Raw genomic sequence first — 23,909 nt, 5'->3', positions numbered from 1 at the left:
TTAAAAATACAAAATCTTAATGAAGAAACCGTATTAGAGGCAATGTAGAACATAAATTCTTTTTTAATGAGAAAACCTCTCCAAAAAACGTTTCAGACTTCACACAAGCAGCTTGTTAAAAGGCAGTTTTATTTTAGTGCCACTTGCTTTTCTCACTTGATTTTAGGTAATTATTTTTCCAGTTAATCATCATCTCTATCTATCTCATGTTTAGACTTAAAAGGTGCCTATCACCTTCATATTTGAGTAGTAAAGATTGCTGTTTTATTTATATTTATAGAAATCATGACCTTCTTTATTACTACCCCAGATATTAAGTCAATAATATCTATCTTGTTAACTATCCACAGATACTTTGAAATATTGTAGCCTACTTTGTTGTGGTCTCTGTTTTTTAATTGTAGGTCTGATGCCAATGAATGGAATAAAATAGGACTCCTTAGAAAGCATCACGTTTCCCATCTCTGGAGAAAAGTTATCTTCTTTACTTCATTATTATTTCCCCTGACAGTTACCTCAAGCCTGTGACAATGACGTAGCCTTACCCTTCACTGCTGTTTGGTGGTATTTCATTGACAGCGCTTTGTTATCATGGTATGACTGCTCAAAAGACTCCGGTGAGCGATGCAATTTTTGAAATTCAGTTTTGAATTTATAGGTATTCACCTCTCAAATCATCCTGGCAGCAGTCTCTGAGAATGGGCATGGAAAGGAGTTCCTCTAATACTGAAACGCAGGCTCCCTTTAATGTAGGGTTAAGGCATGCTAACCAAGAAACCTACTGACCATTCTCTTTCTTATCTAGAAAATGAGGATTTCCTGACTTCCCAAAGGTATTAATAAACACTATACATGTATCCATGACCACTGAAGAACTATGTCCAGATTTCATTTTGACTGTAAATGTGGCAATGCCTGTGAACTAATCGAAAGAGTACAGATCTTTCAGAAAGATGAAATCAACTGTCATTGTCATCCAACAAAAATGGGAGATGTTTATTCTTTCTCCGTTTATGTTTCTTCATTCTCAGAATCCCTCACTTTCAGATATAAGTGCTTCATCAACAGATTTTGTATACCTCTCCCCAGCATAAAGCCCATAATGCAGCTGGTCATCCTTTACAGTAGCCCAGGACATCTGCTTGGTGGAGAACCTTGCTGCCCACTCTCCTGAATTGTTAACAACAATTACACCCCCCAACCCCCCAACTCGTGTCTTCATGTAGTCTAATGCAGTGTCAGCAGCCATCTCTGGTGACATTCCTGAAAAGAACAAGAAGATAACTTCATGGTATCTGTCTTGATTTCAAGTTTTAAAATTCCCTTCAAGTTTCACCCCTCCCCATGGAGCTAGCTAAATCTAATTCCTCCTTCAACTAAATCAGCAAGAAATTTCCAGTATAGCAAAGGAACTGTTTACAGGAAGGCTCTGGACAGTTGCTAATAGCTGCTATGGTATGGTGCTGCTACAAAGACCGGACTTAAATAGCTTCAGATTGTAATTCAGTGTTTGATATAGACCAACCCATCAACTCTATGTTCAAGATACAACATTTCTTATGCCATCATTTGAAGGGGAAAATGCCAGTCTGCAAGCTTTCCATCAAAAGTTTGTCACAAGCTAGGTCTAAAGCATTTGCAATTTGAAAAAAAACACATTAAAACAATCACAAATTTGAGTCATCATCTATGTTCCAAGTCCACTGGCTGCAATGGAGCTCAAAGCACATACTTCACATTGTCATTATTTATCAAAAGCAGACATCAGGATTACTCTTCCTGAAACTTCTGAAAGTATCAGGCACGATGAGGACTCAATATAGTAGATATCAGAGAAAGGACCAGCAAATCAACTTTATCTTTTCACTAAACTTAATTCATATTAACAGGAATATTTCCTAAATACATCAAAGTTAATGTGTACATCATACACACAGTGCTATAATAGCTGCAGAATATTTGTTCACTGCAAGTTTGAATATATATTCAGGAATGCAGTTGGCTTGGCCTAATTGTTCTAAGATATATACCGTCGGTAATGTTATGCAGCTTAGGCTGCAGAACAAAAACTGACCTTTGTGCCTTCCCTGCAAATTTTGAGTTAAAACCAAACAAAACCAGCAGAGTCAGAATTATTCACAGCACTGGTGACTGACAGGATAAAGCTCCTTTCTCTGACATTACGGGTGACACTGTGACTATTCAAGTCAGTGGCACTGACTTCAAAGGGTCAGTATTTCACTGTTTAATTTTTCATCAAGACAACAGCTGCCATCATAAGACAGACATTCCAACAGCTGTTAAGACTGGCAAAGCAATTCACTCTTGAAATATGAAAATAAACTTTGCAGCATTAGTCCAGAAGAAGGTATTTACTATGTGGATTACTGAATAGCTGAACAGAATTATGAAAAAACTCTATAGTTGTTCTTAAGTATGCAACTTCAGTTGACTGTTCAAGGACTCAAAAAGTTAAAACAACTTGAGGGTACGTTTTCAGCACCTTCATGGAAACGTGGGGGGTGGGGAGGGAGGGAAATTCTGTTGCTGACGTATTTTCCTGGCAGCTGAGCTATGGTTCTGGGCAGGATGAATGAAGGTAGAGCAAGCACAGGCAGGGTGAACAAGTGCAAACCAATTAAACATGCACACATGTGGGTTCATTTTCTTTTTACTTTTTCTTTTTTTAAAAATCTTTTTAATTTGAGCCTCATTTGCCTTTCATACCGATTTATCACAAGCCAGATAACTGCTATCAATGCACAGGTTTTACAGTGCAGTTAACTTCAAGCCAGAGAAGAAACTGGTTTACACAGTTTAGACTAAATAGAGCTTAGAAGGCCATTCACAAATTGAATAGCTGGGGACATAATATAGAGAGTGAGGGGAGATCATAATGTGTTAGAGCTTTGGGAAATAATCCATAGGTTGTATTTTATGCTGAAACTATCACATTAGCCAAGAGATTTACAGAGAAATGCACTCATTATGTGCAAACAGCTCCGTAAAGGGTAACAAAAATATTCTCAGCTGCTACTTATCTCTCTACTTACTGCTTCTCCAATAAAAATGTAAATTGAAAGTTTTCCAACTATTTCCAGTTTGGTTGATCTCAAAGGAAGTTGCACTGTACTGCCCAAAAGCTATGGCTTTCTAAAAATAATGGTGATATCTGTATTAACGGTTCTTCAACTGCATGCAATACAAGTATGTTGTCTGGCTATGTTTACAGGCTGTAATATAATCAAGGGTTTAGATGACAGACTAACTCATGAAGGTAAAGCTCCAAAGGGTCATCCCACAGTCAGATTATATTACAGTCACATAAGACATACTGTGTCAGCTGTTTACCACATACCCACCCAGTCAGTTTAGTATATTTTCCAAAACAAAATGAAAATTTAAATCATAGTTAAAACATTTTAAAAGCATTTATGTTGCTATAATCAGAGTTGTTAAAATAAAGACCTTTACAGTTTATTAGAAAGGTGATATCCCATGCCTTCTTATTTCAGCTCTGATTATCTATCTCTAACCCTCCCCTACTGCTTCCTTAAATATATCGGGCTTTTACTTGTTTTCTATTTCTTTGTTCACAAAATTTTAGTTTAAATTTGGGAAAAAATTATTAAAGAGAACTTCAGTTAAACAAAGTAGACAATAATGTCTTTCAATGTACATTGATCTAAAGCACGATTAAACATCAAGCAGCATACATATTTCTGTCCATTTAAGGCTATCCTAACTTTATTAATACTTCAGTACTTTGTTTTGTTTTTAAAGAGAGGTGACCCATCCACATACCCCTGGGAGCAACTCTTCTGATAACTGTTCTAAGATTATAGTACATCAACTGAAACCTGTCATTAGGCAACGTTTCCTATCCTCATTACTTCAGCTTACACGAAGTTTGGAATATACCTTGCTCCATGTGATAGAGGATCAGTCGGGCTAAGACCACTTTCATAATGCTCTCCCCATGTCCTGTGGTTGAAGTGGCACCAGAACGGTTATCAGCATAACCTCCACTTCCTTTTCAGGGGGGGGAAAAAAAAAGGTGGCAATATTCTGTAATACAATTTACAAGCTCTGCATTGTTTAAAATAGATACCAAACATTTCTTCCTAAAGGTCCAGTAGTTCTGTGCACTTCTGGAAGCAAAGTGTCAGTAACAAACTTCTTTCTCATTTCTGCCTCAGTTTGAAAAGTAAAATATATGAAACAGATCAACAACAGCTGGATCAAGTCAGCTGCCAAGTTGAGAGAGCTACAAGAGTAGTGATCTGCTTGTGGTAAAAGAAGGAGAAGCAGGTGAACGCTTCACAGGGATGGACAAAAATATTTTCCAGAACAGCAAGGGACGGTATATTAAGGATCAGCAAGGTAACAATGGGATGCAGAATGCCAGGTCACACAACATTACCAATTGAGAAGATATGAAGGAAGATCTTTTGAGGACATTGGTGAATTGACCAAAGTTTGAGGGGAACTTGTCCACAAGAGCAAAAACGTGTAGGAGATTTGAAGAGCCTGGGCTCTAGTGAAGCATCACAAAGCACCCCTGAAGAATCTTGCAAGTCCTCACCGCAACCAGAGTGTTTCTTCTGTTGAACTCCCACCTCCCTGCTTTTTTTTTCCTCCCATCCTTGTTTTGCTGGCACATTCCACACCCTGTTCTCCACCAAGCTTCCGCTTGCTCAACACCCATGTTTCTAGCTCATCTCCTAAGAAAAATATTTCCCAGGAGCTGGGGAGGAACATACCACAGCATTATAAACAAGGTAATGGGGGGAGGGGAAAGAGGCACAGAAGAGCAATGAAAGTTTCTTCCCTTCTGCACTTTCTTGATCAGATCAGACCCTTTCAACAGACCCCAATTTACAGGTGGAAAAACACTGCCACAATCAGTCTGTCAAAGCCCCCTTTCAAAAAGCTCTAATATTTAAAAGGACAGCTAGCATTTAAAAGGACAGCTAGCATTTACAGCTGCAGGATGTATCCAATCCTGCATATGTCTTGTAAGAGCAAAAGTTGCAAGCCATACGTTCAACAGTGCCCAGTTTCACTTGTCCTTCACAGACCTACGTCCCATACTATAGGAGCCCTGAACATGATCTACATAAGAGAAGTGTATTTGCAGTCAGAAGGCTGCAGTGTCAAAATTCAGAGGGTACCAAAATATTTGCAACTTAGGATACGAGAGAAAGTTAGTATTAGTTTTATAATAATCATGTACTGCCAATAGCAATGCTATTTGAGTTTGGAACGTGTTTTACTAAAAATAACTGTTTTCCAAATCCCAACTGTATGGTAGAACCCTGAAGCAACCAAATGGCAAGTCTGTACCATGAGAGGAAGAAGTCTGGGGAAAGGATTTCAAGTGTCTCTTTATACTTGGATAAGAGATCTCTTAAAATATTTCCTTTATTCCACACCATATCTATTAGACTCTGAGGCGGTCTTATCAGGACTCTCTAAGAACAGGAATCTACTCAAAGTTGCCAGTCATTTCACAATTCTGGCTCAGTGTTATAACGAACAGTAATTACAATTACACCTACTTCCTTAAGTATCAAGAAAACAGCATCTTAGTATGGAACAGATTACATTTTTTGACTTAGCTGTAAGCATGGATGTACAAAAGGAGAGCTTTATCAGAATGAACAGAAAGGAAACACAGGAAAAAAAAAAAGTTAGCATTCAGGAAAGGACAGAAAAAAGAAATTCCCATCCCTGTTTTCCAGACAGAAGAGTGCTGGATGATGACAATAATGACAGCACTACACCTCTACTCCCAATCCTTACTTGCAATCTCCACGTTGTGTTAAGGAGCTTGAGCTTTGATACATTTGAATGTTAGACCTCCATTTCAGATGTACCAGTACTTATGTTTCATTTCAGTAATGAAAAGGAGAACGTGTAATACTTTTTTCTTTCTTTAAATGAGATACCTCCAAAAAATGAGAGGTGAGACCCCACACCCCATACCTATGCATGCTGTGTCACCAACACGGCCAATCAGTTTATTAGAGAGTCCTCCAGTGGATGTTGCACAAGCTACATTTCCGTCACTGTCTATAGCAACAGCACCGACTGTTCCAAGGTCTCTGCCAAGAAAAACAGTTCACAAAATTAAGTAGAATTAAAGCATACCTGCCAAAGCATGTTGCATTTATTTTCCAGGTAGCTTTAAAAAAGATTACTGCAAAAAAATTACTGCTCATCATAAAGCTATTTTTTACCATGCTTCTCACTACAAAAATAACAAGCAATATGCAACAGTTCTTATAGCTTTATATTTAATAGAGTAGAAAACACTCAATTTTTTTTTAATCTCATCCCTTGACTTGTTTACCTTCATAGTATGGAAACTTCAACTTGGAGAGGAAAAAACCCGCAAAACAAAAGCACACAGGGCAGAAATATTTCTAGCCATCATAGTACTGGAGGAGTTTTTTGGCTGTGACACACCTGACACACAACTTCCCCCTAAACAGCAACTCAAAAGACACAAGAATTATCTCCACTGTCCCACCAGGAGGTTAACCGGAATTATTAATGACAATGCACGTAAACAAGTGAATACAGAAAAGGACAGTAATGTTATGCACGCACTGAATCATTTCCTTCCTGTTCCTCCTCTTTCCTCTTCCTTATTCCTCTAAATGTTTGAATGCCACCCCCCACCCCCACCGCCACCCCCAGTTATTTATGTGCCTTTCAACTAGTATTGTTCACAACACATCATTAATACATATCTTCGTCTTTGTAGCTACGCAATCTTGAGGTTTAAATCACTTGGCCAGTAGAATCCGTTGAAACAGATTAAGCACAACAGCTTAAAAATCTTCATGCACTGAAGAAAACAGAAGTCTCAGCTATTGCTTTACTTCTTCAGCACAGAAAAGTCATATATTTTAAGCAGCCTATTATATATATGTGTATTCATAGTCGGAGAAAAAAAGGCTATTGTAACTTACTGTAACAGTTGCTGCACTGAAAAGCAAGACATCACTGAGAAGCAACAGTTTGAGTGTCCACATATTCCAGTCTTGGCAATTCATGTAGGAACATAAAACAGTATCTGGCTAGGAGAGGTATACCAAAAAAATCTAAATCCCTCTACACAGGAAAATAATTTGTAACAATCCTTCAAGGAACTGGCCAACAGGCAACTGGAACAGGAATACCTTTGGAAGTTGCCTGAGCACTGATGAAGGTCTCTCTATAGCCCCACAAAATCTAATCTAATTAAGTCAGACAGTCTTTGTGTACCATGAAACTGACAGTCAATTTCTGGGAGAACCAACTTCCTGTTCCCTCCTGCTTATGTAAAATATCATACTGTCAGCCCCTACATTTCATTCACAGCAATTCAAAGTTGACTGATGAATCACAGGCCTTACAAACTGCTCTGACATTTACGTGGAGACGGACCTCATCTCAAACTGATATGATGGTGCAGATGGGCTTCCCACCCATCCATCTGTTACAAGTGATTTGCTGAAAAGAATATTAGTAAATTCAGTACTCCCTTGCACACTTATGCGGCACCCTTCAACCAACTAAAGTTAGATCCTCCTGAGGAATTTAAGAAAGGTGCATCCAGATGTACATTTTCCTAGGTATGTATTTACCTTAAGCAACTGTGAGAATAATGAAAGTACACAGATCACATATGCAGCAGCTATCTGTTTTGGTACAAGAGCTCAACTGGCAATAAGTAAGAAAGTGAATGTATCCAACATACCTTATCTGCAGTGGAGCAAATAGACAACTATGCTCTATTTCTTACTGTCCCTTTAAACTTTTTTATTGCTTCAGTGTCACATGTTTTCTTTGTTCATCTTCAGAACAAAGGCAAAGAAGATATAAACAATCTGTTGCATGGCTAGTTGACTCAGAAACATTACCAAGGCAGGCAAAACTGTCTAAGCAGGGATATCCTATTATAATCATCTCTCTATTGTTTGTTAATGACAGTAGCAAGAACCTCAACAAGTACCTGTGGTATACCAGAGGATGCTATTAGTAGTAATGATTTTGTTCAATCAAGAATTATTCTTATGTACTGCATATACTGTGATGCAGAATGGATCACTTGGATTTGTTCATTCCCTTTTGTCTAAATCTTTCATTATCCAGTATCCATGAAGTTACATGCACTTACTCTATCCCTATTCAACTAATAAGGCATCTGCTATTTCGTCTCTTAGCCCTGCATCAGTAGTAGGGTTTACTGTCGATTGCTGTCAGGGTCCTTGTTAATTAATAACTCCTCAAGTTACTCTTGCACTGTGATTCACAGAGGGGCTAGCAGCCCATCTACTACCTTATGGCTGGACTCAACTCCCCTTCTGTGGGGTTCTCAGGCAATCTCCAGCAATTCCTGACAAAGGTATGGTCAGAATTTTTGGAGTGAGAGGCTGAAGATAAAACAAACCACACCTTATTCTCCGCAAAAGGTGTATAAGATGCCATGTTGTATATGCAATGGAATCATAAGCTTTTAGCATAAATGAATGCAGACTTCTAACCAGCAGAAGAGAAAGGTCTCTCTTCTGGAGACACCAAACTTTGCTTGGAAAGCTGTGAACGCCCAAGGTTTCCAACATTGTTAGGACCAAAGGACTGGAAGTAAAGTACACACCAACCTTCAAATTCCCAGTATGATCTGGTATTATGTTGCCTCTGACTACTACTACTTCACCTTCTGTCTGTTCGCCTCAGCCAAGTTTCTGCATAATCACTGTGGACATAACAGGGAAAAAGAACATTCCACATGTGATACAGGAACAAATGGGCTTGCATAAAAAAAGACCGGTTTTCAACTTTGTGAATTTGCGCTGATGTTTTGGGCACTGGCTGTCAGAAAAAGAACAGCACGGCTAAGACAAGAAAAAGTCTTCAGACCTTCAGAAATACACAAGCCTTCTATTATCAGATGTTCCAGAACCAGACAATGCTGAAATTGAAGATGCCTAACACTGTTACAAGAAAAAAAAATGATTAAGCAGTTATAAAGAATGAATGGAGGCTCAGATGCCATGCCATTCCAACTTAAATATTCAGGAGACCAAGTGGCAGTAGGGGCTACACAGTCCTCAAAATTCTTCGTAATAAATTATAATACCACACAGTCCTTGGATAGACCATGGATCAAAAGAAAACTTCTGTTGGATACAAGATGAACTGAGATGACTGAGACCTTATGGTCAAGGAACAACTTCACTTTGTTTACAAGACGATATTTACACTTGCCTCATGAATTTGTTTTTCCTTCTATCAATTTACTGAAAGTAACATAGAGGTTGTAGTTCATAGCCTCATTTCATGGACTTTAATTAACGTGCCCACAAAAGAAATTTCCTCCTTTTGATCTACAAATTCTTCAGCTCTGCTTCTCTCATTACTACTGTTTCACAGTAGAGATGAACAACATGTAATACAGCATTTATGTAATGTAATACAGTGTTTTCCTATGCCACACCCATTAATGTATAAATGGAAGCTCAAAACAACTTAGTATTTATGCCTACCTCACAGGCATAAAAAACATTTTTGACATCTGATGATTTTCTTTCCTCTCCCATCCACCTCACCTTCCTCTCCACTTTATATGAGATTTGCTTATTTTTCAAGTGACTTTCGTTTCGCTGTTGTGCAATATTGTCCAGCAGCATCTCTTTTCACACCCACCACTACACTGAACTTCTTGGTCAATTTTTTCATTCCTATCTACAATAACCAACAGCCACAATCAGCACTCAGAAGGAGTTACTAGTCAAAATCTGATGTCTATCTAATCTAATCCAGTTTAAAGACAAATCTGATCATCTACTTAACCAAGATCAGTTTTATTAAATTTTTTTTTCATGGACTTGTTTTAAAATGTGGGCTAGAGATTTTTTAAAATCAGAGTTCCTCCACAGAAAAGAACCATATAAAATGATGCCTGCTGTTTGTTAAAACTGCTCTATGCACCTCTATAACTGGTAATTTTAAAAGCAATACCAAGTTCTAACTTTGTCCTCCATTAAGGCCACAAAACCTATGCTATGTCAAAGTGACCGACAATCTTCTTAAGCATCGAAAAGTTTGTTCAAGTTTGTTCCAGTCAATTACACTTGAGCAAACTCATTGAAAGCTTGATTTTTCATTACTTTTACTGAGGACATACTGCAAAGACTGTATCAAACCATGTTAACACTTGGAACTGAAGTAGTCTCAAGTCTGAATACAGGCCTTCAAGCTGTTTTTTTTTTTTTTAAAAACTGATAGCACAAATTAAATTACCTGACTTTAAAAAGAAAAAATATTTTACAAAAATCCTACTTCTGAAACTCTTCAGGGTTGGAATCTGGCTCAAGGTTCTTCTTCCATCTCTCCCGGCATCTCTCAGTTATGAGTTTCTCCCCTGGAGTCTCAGGAATACCCATGGCCTGGGCAAACAGGTGTGCACCACGGTCAGTCAGCAGCATATGCTTTGTCTGCAGAAGACAGACAAGAAATTAATTGACAATTCTTGTTTTGGCTTGTACTGAGCAGTTTTGTATAATCGCTCTTTATTTTTAGAAGTATCCACACAAACAAAATTCCAAGTTTTGTCTTATTTCTAGATTTCTATGCCTATATCCTCTTCCACTAGCTGAAAAAATTTTCAGCTCTCCAAAACACAGATACAAAATTTCATCATTAGTAGAAAAGAACTGCATTTATCTATTTAACACTTCATTATAATGGGAGAAGAAAAATTAGTAAATTTGCTCTCTTGCTAATTTGCACGCAACTTCTTTGTACTGTTTTCAGTCAATCACCAAATCACTACTTAACTAACTGTTTTCTCCAGTTAACTAAGAGATTTAGAAGGATTTTACTCAGAAGGAAAGAATGGGAAATAAATTCCTGTTCTGTTTGAAGGAATTACATCTCGTAAAATAACCAAAAAATGTAAATATCATACACTGAAGTGTTTCTTAACATCAGCTGAGCCATTTTATTTTAAGTATTTCCTTCAACTAGCCGCTACTCTTATAGACCCAGAATTTAAAATTTAAGAACAGAATACTGTTCTAATGGGTTTGACCAGAAAATGTTTGCTCTCTTCAAACAACATTTGCAGAAGCTCTATTTTGATTCCTTTATTTAGCAAAGCACTTAGACCAGAATTTAAGTCAACAACCTTAGTTAAATCCATGCTTCAAGGTCTGTACAGCTTGGTTAATTCCTATTTTAGAGAAACTTGCCAGATAAATTTGTTTCATTAATCCTTATACTTTAGTAGGAGCTCTAAAATAATGTATTTTATTTTTTTTTTTAATCTGTGTCCAAAAATAAGCATCAACTTCTTGGACCACTACACAGCTGTTAATTGCTCATCAGAGCCCAGGAAGGGTTTTGGAGGAGTGGTGGTCTGACTACACAGTATGGAGTCATTTCAGAGCATAGCACCTAACTTCAAGCAAGCTTTTATGTCCATGCAGCAGCGCAGCACACAGGTACCAGCTGAGGTCCAAGAAGTAAAACCACATGATGCTGGAGGCAGCAGGCCTGCAAAGCCTTGCAGGGCACCAAAGTGGCACATACTCGGCTCTCGGCCTGAAGCAAGGACGCCAGAGGTTGCGTATTTCTGTCATGCTGCATTCCACAGACTCAAAGCTTCAGACTTTTTAGACGTTGCAGACCATCAACTTCTGTTGATTTCCAAAGCAACGACAAGCAATCGCTACCCATCACCAACTGATAGTACCACATTGTTTTTAAGGATTCCAGCCGAACCTCTTCCCAAACCGTGGACACTGATCTCTACTTAAGCCTATTACAGCCTCTGCACTAAACCCTTCAGATAGTTACAGAAGCGGGAAACGTGACTACACTTTAGAAACATTCCTGATGCGGTGGCTCTGACAAGCAAACTTTTCTGAAAATTTAAATGCCTTTTTATTGACAAATTAAGTCATCAATTCATAAGAGTATTGTCTTAGGGAACAAGAATAAGTGTTACAAGGAAGAAGTCCTCTGTATACGTGAAAGAGTGGACAACAGGCTTACAGGCTGAGTGGTGTTACCAGACAGTAAAAGACCTACCTATTTCTAACAAAGCCAGTGCGCTTCGACTTGAAAGCCAACTTCTTTGCGCAATACTGCCCCCCTCTGCCACTAAACCACCAGAAGCACACGATCCAATAATACAAATTGGTTTGGGGGGTTTCTTTGGTGTTTTTTTTCTGTTGGGGTTTTTTTTTTGGCTGTTTTTGGTTTGTTTTTTGTTAGGAAATATATTGAACTTTTCTTTTGACTTTATCTGTATCAGAAAGCTTTGTCCTCCATCACTTGCTTTCTTCAGCAATTAAGACTCTATGATCCTTTAAACAAGTTTAAAGAAAATAAAGTTTTATTGTAAAAAATGAAGTTGTTTCTTAAAACTTTTTCAAAGGGTTCCCTCCCATATGCAGATTCTGATAACGCACCCACCTTCCTGAGCTGCATGAACAAGAAATACTTGCATGTAAAGGAATAAGCTTCTATGATAGGTTTTTTGCAGGTTTTTTTTTTTTTTGGACAGGGGGGGAGATGTTTGGTGGTTGTTGGTGGTTTTTTTTTTTTTGTTTTCAATATATCTTGTTGATGAAAAGCACTGGTAGAACATTGCCGAACATCCCAAAAGCACATTTTTCTGTCTCATCCTTCTTCTACAGTTTTATGAATATGTTTGCTAACTTTAAGTGCCAAATTTTTTTGGGACACATTTATACAAAGTAATCCAAAAGGACAAAAAAAAAAAAAAAAAAAGGGTTCCAGAGATCTTACTAACAAACAACAAATGTTGGCAAGTTTAGTTAATTTCATGGGAAACAGGGAAGAGAAAATCCCCCAAATTTCTGCAGCTGGCCTGAAATTCAGACTGTTCTTTATTTATTTTATCCTGGCAGTGTGCAGAGCACAGCAAAAATTTGCACCTTTGCCTTGAGAAGTGTATGTTCTAAGCTAAATTCTCCTTTCTCTAATGTAAGGGGCTGGACGATATAGTAGGGGAAAACATAAACACAGTTCACGTATACCAATGAATCAGTGCTCTAATGTTCACAAGATGCCCATCTAATGAAGTGCTGGAGCTGAGGGGAATTACATGCCCCATTTAAAAAAAAAAAGCCATTTCAATGTATCATTCTATTTTTGTTCACTACAAACAGGAATCATTCAACAGGAATTTAACTGCTTTCTCAAGGATTTGTTGAATTAGTTAATGCACTAAAAGCATTCCATCTCTAGAGGCTGCTGTGTTCAATAGCATAGCAAATCATGAATGGAAATCATTCTGGTGCTCTCCTTTCTTCTACCTCATGAATTTGGACAAGTTTGAGCCCAGTGAGAATGTGACAGCACACAGGATAAATGTGCGCAGACAATCTAGAAGAGCTACTCTGGCCACCAGATGGAGCCCATATTGTTCCATATAGTAATGGAAATACAGAAAATTACAAGCAGGTGGGGAGGGGTTTTTTTGTTTGTTTGCTTGGTTTTGGGAGCTGCATGTTTCAAAATTCTTTAAGGCAGTGAGGCATCTCAAAACCACAGGGAAATAAGCATCCTAACATGCTTGGGACTCCAGGAAAACTACAGTCTTTTTATCCATGGATCACAGAGTTAAAAATATTTTTAATTATGCACAGTAAAACAAAACAAAATACACTCTGAAATGTACTGTGAAATAGCCTGGGTTGGTGTCCCAAAATTCCTGTCCAAGATGAACAGAAGAGTAACATCAGTTGGTATTCCCATTTACAATACCTGATGGAAAAGCAGCAGAAAAATCACCTCAAGATATATCAAGCAATTTAAGCCAACATTTACATTTGAACTTCGTCATCTACACAGAGTTTTTGCATCTGGGCAAAAAGAAATACGCTTTACCACAAAATTTCATGGGTTTAGGGCTATACCATTATACTCGGTCCTGTACAGTTGAATTTTATGGTTTCCTTTCAGGTTTTGCTTCAACATTTTTGAACACCGGAAGCACCACACAATGACAAGAAAGACAACAATGACCACAAAGACAAGAAAGACGAAGGAGAGATTTTTCTGACTGTTTTTTGTTGTTATTTTGTTTTTTAAAAAAACACTTTGGAAAGTTATGTTCTCAAAAACCAGCAGTGTTGCTTTGACTTTATTCTTGTTGACTTAAATGGGATTTTGTCATGGAGAAGACAAAAAAAAAAATAAACAGTTATTCTGGAATACAAACTGAACAAGGGGCATTAAAAGAAGTTATCTACAGAAAAAAAAAACCCAAATAAAAAAACCCCACAACATTCCCCCCCGACATGCTAGAAGACATTTCTCCACCAACCCCCACCTACATTCTCAAATTTTGAAAAATTTCTTCTTGTGATGCTGTCTACCAGCTATACTTATTTGTTCTAGCTAAATGACAGAATAAAACCCATATGAAGGAACAAAAAGCTTATTCATCAGAAGTTTTAACATTGTTTTCTAGTAGACATACATTCTACAACAAACAACAAAAGTTCTGATTTTAAAAGCAGAACTATCCTCCAATTAAAGGCAAAAGTAATAGCTATCTTCTTTGGAGGCTGCTGAGGACAAATTACATTTTAATCATCTTTACAGATCACCAAAATAGCTTTTGTTTCCTCAAAAGTCACTTTGAAAGGTTAAAGAAACACAAATCCTCTTTGTTAATGAGTGTTTTTGCAAATATGAACCCTTTTCAACAATGGGGCAGCTGCATTGGCAGAGTGAAAAATGTAAACTCCCAAGACAGTACAAACTTTTTGATCACTGTCACAGTCTAGTAATGGTAAAACAGATGCACATATCACACAAATGACCTCCATCTTGAACTGTACCAGTTGCACCATTTCTGAAAAACGAGAGAAGTCTGCTGTGGCAGATATTAGAGGGACTTCACTTAGTGGAGTAAGATGAGATCAATTTTACATAGCAGGTCAAGTAATAATCATTTTGCTGCCCTGAAAAGTTTGATTCTCTTGGGAAATCTGCCACCATCACATAGTGCTAACATTATCTTCTACTGCTGGAAGACCACAACTTTGCACTAAGGCTACCATCTGATTAGGTCACAATGGAGAAGGCTACCTAGAACAATGTAAGACTGCATTACATGGCCAAATATGTTATTGGGTCATTTAATTCAGTTCCACGTCACTGCAAAGTCAACAGTATATTATCCAACTTTAATCTTGCAAGATCAAGCAGAAGACCCAGTGACAGCATAAAAGCTCTTAAAAAACAAGTGAACAAAAAAAAAAATCCTAAAATCTTGGAAACCAGCTGTGGAGCTACAGAAGATTGACATGTATAGGTCAACTTCTCCTTGAGCTTCCCATTGCATCTCAGAACTTATGTTTCCTTAGAATGTTGTTTTTAATAAATACCTCTCAAAACCCCTTAAAATAAAAGTTCTTCATGGTCATGACCATAATTTCCAAACACTATCATCCATTTCTCCCTTCTTTCCTGCTTTAAAGCACTACACAATCATCATCATTGAGGTGTATCGATATACCAGATGAAGTTCTAAGGGAAAAAATGCTTCACACTTAAGTACATATTCAGCATACCTTTTCCATGACAAGTCGAGCAAGTTTTATTGGGTTTGCTATACATTTAACTGCAGATACTGCTCCAGAGTCTAGATTTTTTCCATCCATTATAATGGCATCCATTTCTACTTCACCTTTTTCATTTAGAACAGATCCACAGCCTAAAAGCCCCCCCCCAAAAAAAAAAAAAAAAAAATTAGGGAGGAAGGGAAAAAGAAGAAAGTCATTAAGAGCTAACCATAAGGTGATTCAATTATTAGATCTCATCAAGCAAACTTTCTCTTTCCCAATTTGTTGTCTGACTTATTGAAAGTATCTCCTGAATACAAACAAAACATCACAAACGCTGCTGAGTATAACCACAAAATCCAACCATTAACAGAAGTCTCACAGGGTACAACATCTACTTTAAAATTTAGTTTTATTTTTAGAAGATGAAAACCACACTTCCAATCCCATTCCAAATGACATGCTAGGTATGAAAGTTAAAATGACCAACAATCATGAACAGAATTAATTTTCCCCCAGATCACTTCAAGTGCACATAAAACAATTTTACCTTTACAGTTCTTCCAAAGGAGGATACAACATAACCCAACAAAATAGTGTGGTGTTCAATCCTATAAACAGATTAACATCACATAGCATTCCAAGAAACTGCCAAAATCGATGGAGCAGGATAAAAGTGTCCACTCACTAGTGTAACAAAAGCTTGAAATAACAAGTTCTTCTTTACCAAAGAAAAACAGTAGATGAAGGAATTAAAAGAAATCAAGTAATAAAATGCTGGGTAGTTATTTTCTTCTATAATTATCAGTGCTATCACTAACCTAATTGAAAATTAATGAGATACAAAATGAGACAATGCAAATAGGGTTTTTTTTAAATAATGCCAATAATTCTATCACAGGGGAATAATCAGTTGTAAGTCATCAAGTGCACAAGCCTTGCTAGTAAGGATGGAGAAGACTAAACTTAAAAAGAAGTAAAAAAACCAAACCAAAACATGACAGACTTACACAGTAGCTCAGGTAGAAAGACTTGCACATATTACAGAGCTAAAACGGTGAAGAGAAACAGATGCCCTCTAAGAACAATTCATCCCACTTCCCTTAGAGAGCTGTGTAGCCATCCTTTCTCATTCCACTCACCACTGTGAAAGCCTGTACACCATGGCAAGGCTAGATACTAACATTCAGGTTATCTGAGGTAGGATAAAGCCTTCCTTCTCCTGATTACAGACTGTCTTTTCACCTGCCTTCCAGCAAGATAGGTAGGGACTACCTGCCTCTGAGGCCATGGTATCCATTGGCAGCAGCACTGAAAAAAAAAAACAAAGTCCAGCTCACTTGTGAAGCAAAGGGCAGGGAAAAAACACTGAGACAAAAGAAGACAGAAAATCTAAGGGGACACAAATAATGAATGTGTCTGACATTAGCCAAATCACAACAGGGGTTCTGAGAGGAGTACTCCAGTTCCCTCTATCTACAGACAGATAGATCTGTCCTCTGTCCTGCAAAGGCTGAGGAGGGAAGAGTGTGCAAGGATCACTATAATGACAGTTCTTGTATCTGGAGTATTCACACCAAGCTAGTTAATACCTCTAGTCAAAGAGATCACATGAAGGAAATAGAACCAACACCATTTCCTTATCACAGGCAGAACTTGATGACTTCATTATGCTGCATAAGTCACTAAAATGGTAGTTTTAGAAAACAGTATATCTTCTGAGCTGCTCCACCAAGCCTACATCAAGATACACCTATACAGCATGGCTAAACCCTATCATTCAAAAAAGGACACAACTTGATCTTTATGCCCATTCTTCCCAATCTTTGTTGTTGTCTCTTAGCAATATCTGTGTTTTCTTAGAAAATATTACAGTAAAACTGATTTTTCTTTTACAGAGATAAATACCACACAGTGAGTTTTAAACAGCCACTCCAATCAGAGCCCTCTTCACATAGCTTTCAGCTCATTTTTGCCAGCTACTGAGAGCAGCTTTATCTAATGAGTGTTAACACAATTAGACATATCCGTAAGTGATTACCAGACTACTTGCCATTTAGATCAGCATAGTCAAACTTGAACAAGGGCTTAAGGCTCAAGTCCAGTTAAGTAAAAGTTGAATGAGAGAATACCACCTTGATGTTAATTATATAATAGTAGACAACACACCTCTAAGTCCGCTTCATGATTTCAGCTTGAATCCTCTAAAAATCAAGGGGTTCAACCCAAGTCAGTAACAATACACTGTAAGTTTCATATGAAGTAAAAGCTCTCCCTTGCTCTCAATTACAAGGTGAGAAGGAACAAGAGAATCTCTGCAAACTAAGTGTGCACATAACTAATAGCTATGTTATCTAAACCACTGAACACTGACAGATCTTTCTTTCCATGTTCATTCCTGACATACCTTGGTGGGGGTGGGGAAATATCTTCACTGAAATTCATCAAAATAATAAATTTGAGGGCATACGAAGAAGACAAAAATATTTGACTATTGACATTAGCATTAATCGTTAGGAAATCCAGTTATGAACCCTAACTGTATAAATTCATGACTCATATACCATTACTGCATTACTTCTGTAATACTATTTACAAAAGCACTAATTACAATCATTAAGAGCAAAAAAACTAAAACCCCCAAGAACTGTATTCCTCTGGCAATGGTAAAGGTCAAGCATTAAGGCTTAAACGTTGCTGCAAGCTATATTTAAGTGCCTTAAACACTAACATTAACTAAACATAGCCTCCATTAAGAAGTCCATGTCTTAAAACTGAATACACAGCACAGTAACACAAGAAGATTTACAGAAAACACATATAGCACCACAAGAATGAAATGGCAGGTATAAAACACTGAAAAATGAGAAGAGAGTAAGAATCTGCCTAAGTGTACTCATGAGAAACTACGGTACATACCATGCTATTTTATTATACAGAAACATAAACAATATTGTGGGATTGGAAGTGTGTTTTTGTGACACCAGTATTTACTCCACTGAAATGTGCATACTTCAAAGAAAATGCAAGCCAGCATTTTCAGAAGCATCAGGGCAAAGCACTTAAAATACATGATGATTCTAAACCCACTTAATTCTTGAAAAAATTACCTGCATTAAAATGAGGATCATCCTCCATTGATTGTACTGCCTCCTCAACTGCATCTAAGGCACTGCCTCCCTGTTTCAGGATACCATAACCTCGCAGCGCAGCTCTGACAACACCAGCACGACTTCCCTCTTCTCGTTCTTTAAAGATCCGGCCAGCTCCACCATGCACCACAATGACAGGCTTCATCCTGCTGAACTCCTCCTGAGGCTTTCAGCTGTGCACACAGGTTACTCGTAGTTAGCCTGTTTTGGAAAGAAAAGTCTTTAGCATGTGCTCCCTTCTACATGGAGAGAACCCTGCAGGTTACTTAACAGATACTGTCAATTTGACTGCAACCATTCTACCTTTCAGGAAGCCGAGTACTCACGTGAAGGAGCTCCTAATTCAAGCCTGGACTGGGGGAGGCCCCAAGCAACTTGGTCCAACTTTGAGGTCAGCCCTGCTTTGAGCAGGGGGCTGGGCCAGGTGGCCTCTGAAGGCCCCTTCCAGCCAAAGTTACTCTACAATCTTAGGATTTAGCATGAACACTGGTGATATTACAAGTTACACAGAAACAAGCATCTGAGTAACCCTTGATCCTGCTAACTGCTCTTCATGTTAGATGGGTAGCCCCGTTGTTCAAGTACAATAATATAACCAGAGATAAAGAAAAGCAACTGACCTGACCTGAGTTAACAGCTTAACCAGCTCTACTGCCTGGATTTCAAACCTCTGACCTCTTGCAAAACTTTGTACTTCGTGCAGGGAAACAAGGCATTCAAACCTGGCAGTCAACAGTTTGTTGTTACAGCTCACAGCCTCCTGTGAGCAAAAAAGAATGCTGCTACACATCTTTGGTGACGGCAATTGCATTTTTCGTTCCAGAAAAAGGCAAAGGAGAAGCAGCCTCATCTCCCACTGAAATCTAGGGCACTTCACAGAGGAAACTCTCCACATGAAAACAGTTTCTCAGGGCCAGCTATTTTTGGAGGCTGTGGAACAAAACCCAACAGCCTTGCCGTCAATCCTATAGGCAAATCCTTTAGACAGAGCCTCCCCATAATGCTGGACTACTGACAGACCGGTCCCTCGCACCCCCGCAGCCTCAGAAGCCCCACTTGCTCGCAGGGCCTGCTTGCCAGTGCGGCAGCAGGCACGCACCAGATGAAGGCCCAGCCCGTGCTGTTTGGGTGTTACAGCCCGATGTGGGGCAGACACGTCTCGATTTTCACCGAGAATCCCGTAAGCGAGGCCTTTCAAGCTTTTATGTCAATGGGCAGCTACGCTCTTCCTTCCGCGAGGGTCGGGGAGGAGGAACTCATCGCGGGCCCTCCTCAACCGCCGATCAAGCCCCACTGGGCAGCGGGGCGGGCCCGGCCCCCCCCCCGCGCCCCGCCGGGTTGCCTGCGCACTGCCCGCCCGCCTGCTCCCGCCGCCCCCGCGCTCGCTCAGCCTCACCCGCCCTCGCGGACAGCGAGCGCGCGGACTCGGAGCCCACCTGCAGCGCCCCGTCCCCACAGCAACCCGCGGCAGCCGACCGCAGCGCCCTGGACGCAGTCCCGGGAGGGTGCCGGCACGGGGCGGAGCGGGCCCGGCCGGCCCCAGCCGCAGAGGACGCGCATGGCGGCGGCGGGCGGGCAGCCCGTTGGCCGGCGGCGCCGCTGCAGGCAGCTGCCCTCAGCAGACATGGCGCCCCCCACCCGCGCTGGTCGATGCCCACAGTTAAGATGGCGGCTTGCTGCCCTTCTCGTCCGGGCGTTCACCCACCTCGGCACGGGGTCGGGCGCCGCTGCCTGAGGGCCGGCGGGAGCGGCCCGGCCCCGGGCTGCCTGGCAGAGGGTGCTGCCGCCTCGTGCCCTTCTCGGCTTCGTTTCCCCCTCAGCCGCAGGCAGGCGGGGAGCGAGTTCTCCGGCAGCACGCTCCCGTGGAGGGGCCGTGGAAGGCGACAGCAGCGACGTGACACCACCTTGTGACCCACCACCGCTTGATTTCCCCTCGAGTTAAATTAGAAAAGTGGCACCTCTCCCCCAAATCGAAACTCAACCGCACGGCCCGCGCGCCCGCCCTTCCCCTCTCCTCTGACCAGGCCGCCTTATTCCCATTCCCAAAGCTCGGGCTGCGGAGTGTAAGTGGAAAGGGGCTGTAGGCCCCGCGGCGGCTGGGGCAGGGGGGAGACCTCATGCGTCCCAGTCTGCCTTCGGGCTGGGCCAGGCCAGGCGAGGGCAAGCGGTGTGTGGCCGCACTGATCCCAAATAGATCGCAAAGACGAGAAGCAAGCTTGCTATTCAGTATTAATTTTTTTTTAATAGTAGGCTGCTAGTGGAATAAACAGTTGTAATACAAAGAGCTACTAAAAAAAGTTCTTCCTGGAAAGGAAAAATATTTGTGAAATAGTCTTCATTTAAAAACCATAATTTCCAGAGTTCTTTACCTTTGTAGTAAAAAGTATAAACAAAAATGTCTCAAAATTTATACAAACTACCTGGCTAGCAGCCCTTCTTCTTCCTTGACCGTTCCGGCTTAGCTCACCACCTCTCTGCTTCTTTTTTCTTCGTTTTGTTGCTGTAGGCTAAGCTGCAGGGAGACCGGTAAATGCAGCCTGCTCTGGCCACACAAGGAGTTGCGGTGACATGACTGTGCAAAAGGACGAGGATTTATGGCAGTGTGCAGTCACTCAATTTAAGATCTGGTTTGATCTTGAAAGTTGGTTTAAAATGAATTAATGTGGTTTAATTAAAAGGAACTATTCTGAATGGTTTTTCATTGTCACTGGTAGGATTAACAAAGAGGAAGTTAAATTTCCTATGTGAATTATTTGAAAGCACCGCTTGTTTTTCTAGCATGTTTATCTTGCTTTCAGACATAGTGTCAAAACAGGAAACTGATACTAGTTAGATGAAATAGTTTAGAAGAATTATTTCAATTGCTTGCATGGAGAGCTGAACACTAAATTTATATAGTAACCTTAAATTGAAATTTTAATATTAGTCTAACGTTGTTACGATTCAACAAAACAAGCGTATGGCTTGAAAGAACTAGAATAATCTGTTTCTACATCAGTTTTCTACCTTAAGCCCTCTTAGGCCACCGCCTTTGCCATTGTGGTCAAATAATCTTACGTTCTTTTAAAAATGCTGTAAAGCCTCTCAGAACTTACTGGAAAGTATTAATTTTGTAACTATTATGTACTTTTTTAAAATCAACATCGAACTGCATATCGGGAATCTGTTCTAAAGCTATGTAAACTGTTGCGGTAAGTTTTAAATAACTACTGTAGAAACCTATTGATTTAATTCTTGTTAATTTTCTTAGGGGAGCTTTGCTTATTATGATTGTTAGAGAAGCAAATTTAAAAATATACACAATAAATTAGTTCTTTTGCATGCGTAGCCTCGTGGAGATTAGCTTTCCTGTTTGTAAGCTGAATGCGGTGTACTTGAAAGAGGTGGGAATGTGTTACCACAGGTGAGTGAGGGCTGAAGGGGGGAAGTAAGTGATCTCGCCACATGTGGATAGGGAACGTGTGTGTGAGAATAGTTTGATATCATAGGGTCTACTTTGCATCTCAGATGACTAAAATACAACTATAATTTTGCCTTCTATTTTCCTGCAGAACCCATATGAATAAGGACATGCCCTCCTGCTTCTAGAGGCAGAATTCCCCTAGAATCTCCTTGAAAATTTAATTTCAGGAACCAGCAAAGAAAGTATACTATATCGTAAAAGTAACTCTTTTACGCATATGCATAATAAATCTTCTCTTTTTTTGAGTAAATGTTTATGTAGCAACTTGTCTGTTATCCATGAACTATTATAAAGTCTTCAAAACATGATGTAGAACAGAACGCTGTGTACTGTATTTTATTGCTTGGATTGTAGGAGCATGCAGAGATGATCAAGGCTAAGGCTGCTTGAACAAGTGTCATAAGCATGCAGAAACTCAATCCTAATTCAAAAAGTCTGCAAACTTGGATCTTTTTATATTAGGCAGAACTGTCATATGGAGATCACTGCAGTATTAGGATGCTCAGGTCATACTCTGCAAAAACTTCTGCATGTTGAATAACTTCATTCACGTGCACAATTTGATTAAGTCTGTAAACCACTTCTTACCATATTCTTACTGGAAAGAGTATGCTACCCTTTAGAGAAGCTGGAAAAATCAGTTCCTCTGAGAATCAGTTTAATTTTTTTAAGGTAAATTGCAGTATTTCTTAAACTTACTTTCAGGTAAGATCAGCAGTGAAATGTTCAGCAGCAAGACAGAAAATGGTAGATGTGGTATTCACTAAAATACAAATGTGATCAACTCAAATTCATTAATGAGTTGTATGTGGAATAGTTTAGCTGGAAATATTTTCTTGTGGGCAGGGGCTGGAATCACCGACGGCAATGATGTTTTCTCCCATTCTGCCCAGAAGTGAGATTAAATTGGGGGTGGGTGCATTTTCCTGCTCTGAGGAGATTTTAACCCTACAACTCATATGTCCTTCATGTAGCAGATTGTCCCAAACAAGAAGGTAACAGCATCTTATTGCTCCCAGTATTTAAGTATTTTGTAGTATTTCGTTGTATTGGGTTTGCGTGGCAAGGTTTTGGTAGTGGGGGTGCTACAGGGGTGGCTTCTGTGAGAAGCTGCTAGAAGCTTCCCCTATGTCTGATAGAGCCAATGCCAGCCGGCTCCAAGACAGACCCGCCACTGGTCAAGGCCGAGCCCATCAGCAATGGTGGTAGTGCCTCTGTGATAACGTATTTAAGAAGGGGAAAAAGTTACTGTGCAACAGCGATTGCAGCCAGAGAGAGGAGTGAGAATATGTGAGAGAAACAGCTCGTCAGACACCAAGGTCAGTGAAGGAGGAGGAGGTGCTCCAGGCACGGGAGCAGAGATTCCCCTGCAGCCCCTGGTGAAGACCATGGTGAAGCAGGTTGTCCCTCTGCAGCCCATGGAGGACAACAGTGGAGCAGATATGCACACCTCAGTGTGTGGAGGACCCCATGCTGCAGTATGTGCATATGCCCTGAAGGAAGCTGGAGCTCATGGAGAGCCCATGCTGGAGCAGGCTCCTGGCAGGACTTGTGGACCTGTGGAGAGAGGAGCCCATAATGGAGCAGGCTCCTGGCAGGACTTGTGACCCTGTGGGGGACCCACGCTGGAGCAGTCTGTTTCTGAAGGACTGCACCCCATGGAAGGGACCCATGCTGGAGCAGTTTGTGAAGAAC

The 23,909-nt window shown here is 40.0% G+C and overlaps 1 protein-coding gene across 2 annotated transcripts; it reads right to left on the bottom strand.

The window, feature by feature from the left end:
- Positions 1-975: 975 nt before the first annotated feature.
- ASRGL1 (asparaginase and isoaspartyl peptidase 1) lies at positions 976-18,949 on the bottom strand. 2 transcript variants are annotated; one of them, XM_009807344.2, is made up of 6 exons: positions 18,710-18,949; positions 15,609-15,751; positions 10,336-10,490; positions 5,989-6,107; positions 3,922-4,032; positions 976-1,263 (listed from the first exon to the last, which is right to left on the bottom strand). In XM_009807344.2, exons 1-6 carry the CDS (start codon positions 18,894-18,896, stop codon positions 1,028-1,030), a joined length of 951 nt encoding a protein of 316 aa, XP_009805646.2. In that variant the 5' UTR covers positions 18,897-18,949; the 3' UTR covers positions 976-1,027. The 2 variants fall into 2 exon arrangements, with proteins under 2 accessions (XP_009805646.2, XP_059691423.1); XM_059835440.1 differs by lacking the exon at positions 3,922-4,032.
- Positions 18,950-23,909: the final 4,960 nt, after the last annotated feature.

Source organism: Gavia stellata, chromosome 2, assembly GCF_030936135.1.
Source record: "Gavia stellata isolate bGavSte3 chromosome 2, bGavSte3.hap2, whole genome shotgun sequence".
Classification (NCBI taxonomy): Eukaryota; Metazoa; Chordata; class Aves; order Gaviiformes; family Gaviidae; genus Gavia; species Gavia stellata.
Note: the sequence above shows the minus strand (reverse complement) of the source record. Positions and strands in the feature narration are given on the sequence as shown.

Excerpts from the sequence above, each read along its gene's own strand:
- ASRGL1 (XM_009807344.2), bottom strand. The coding sequence starts at position 18,896 with ATGAAGCCTGTCATTGTGGTGCATGGTGGAGCTGGCCGGATCTTTAAA. Across the intron at positions 6,108-10,335 it reads AACCCTGAAGAGTTTCAGAA|AGACCTTGGAACAGTCGGTG; the intron begins GTAGGATTTTTG and ends TTTTCTTGGCAG. Across the intron at positions 1,264-3,921 it reads CCTCTATCACATGGAGCAAG|GAATGTCACCAGAGATGGCT; the intron begins GTATATTCCAAA and ends TGTTCTTTTCAG.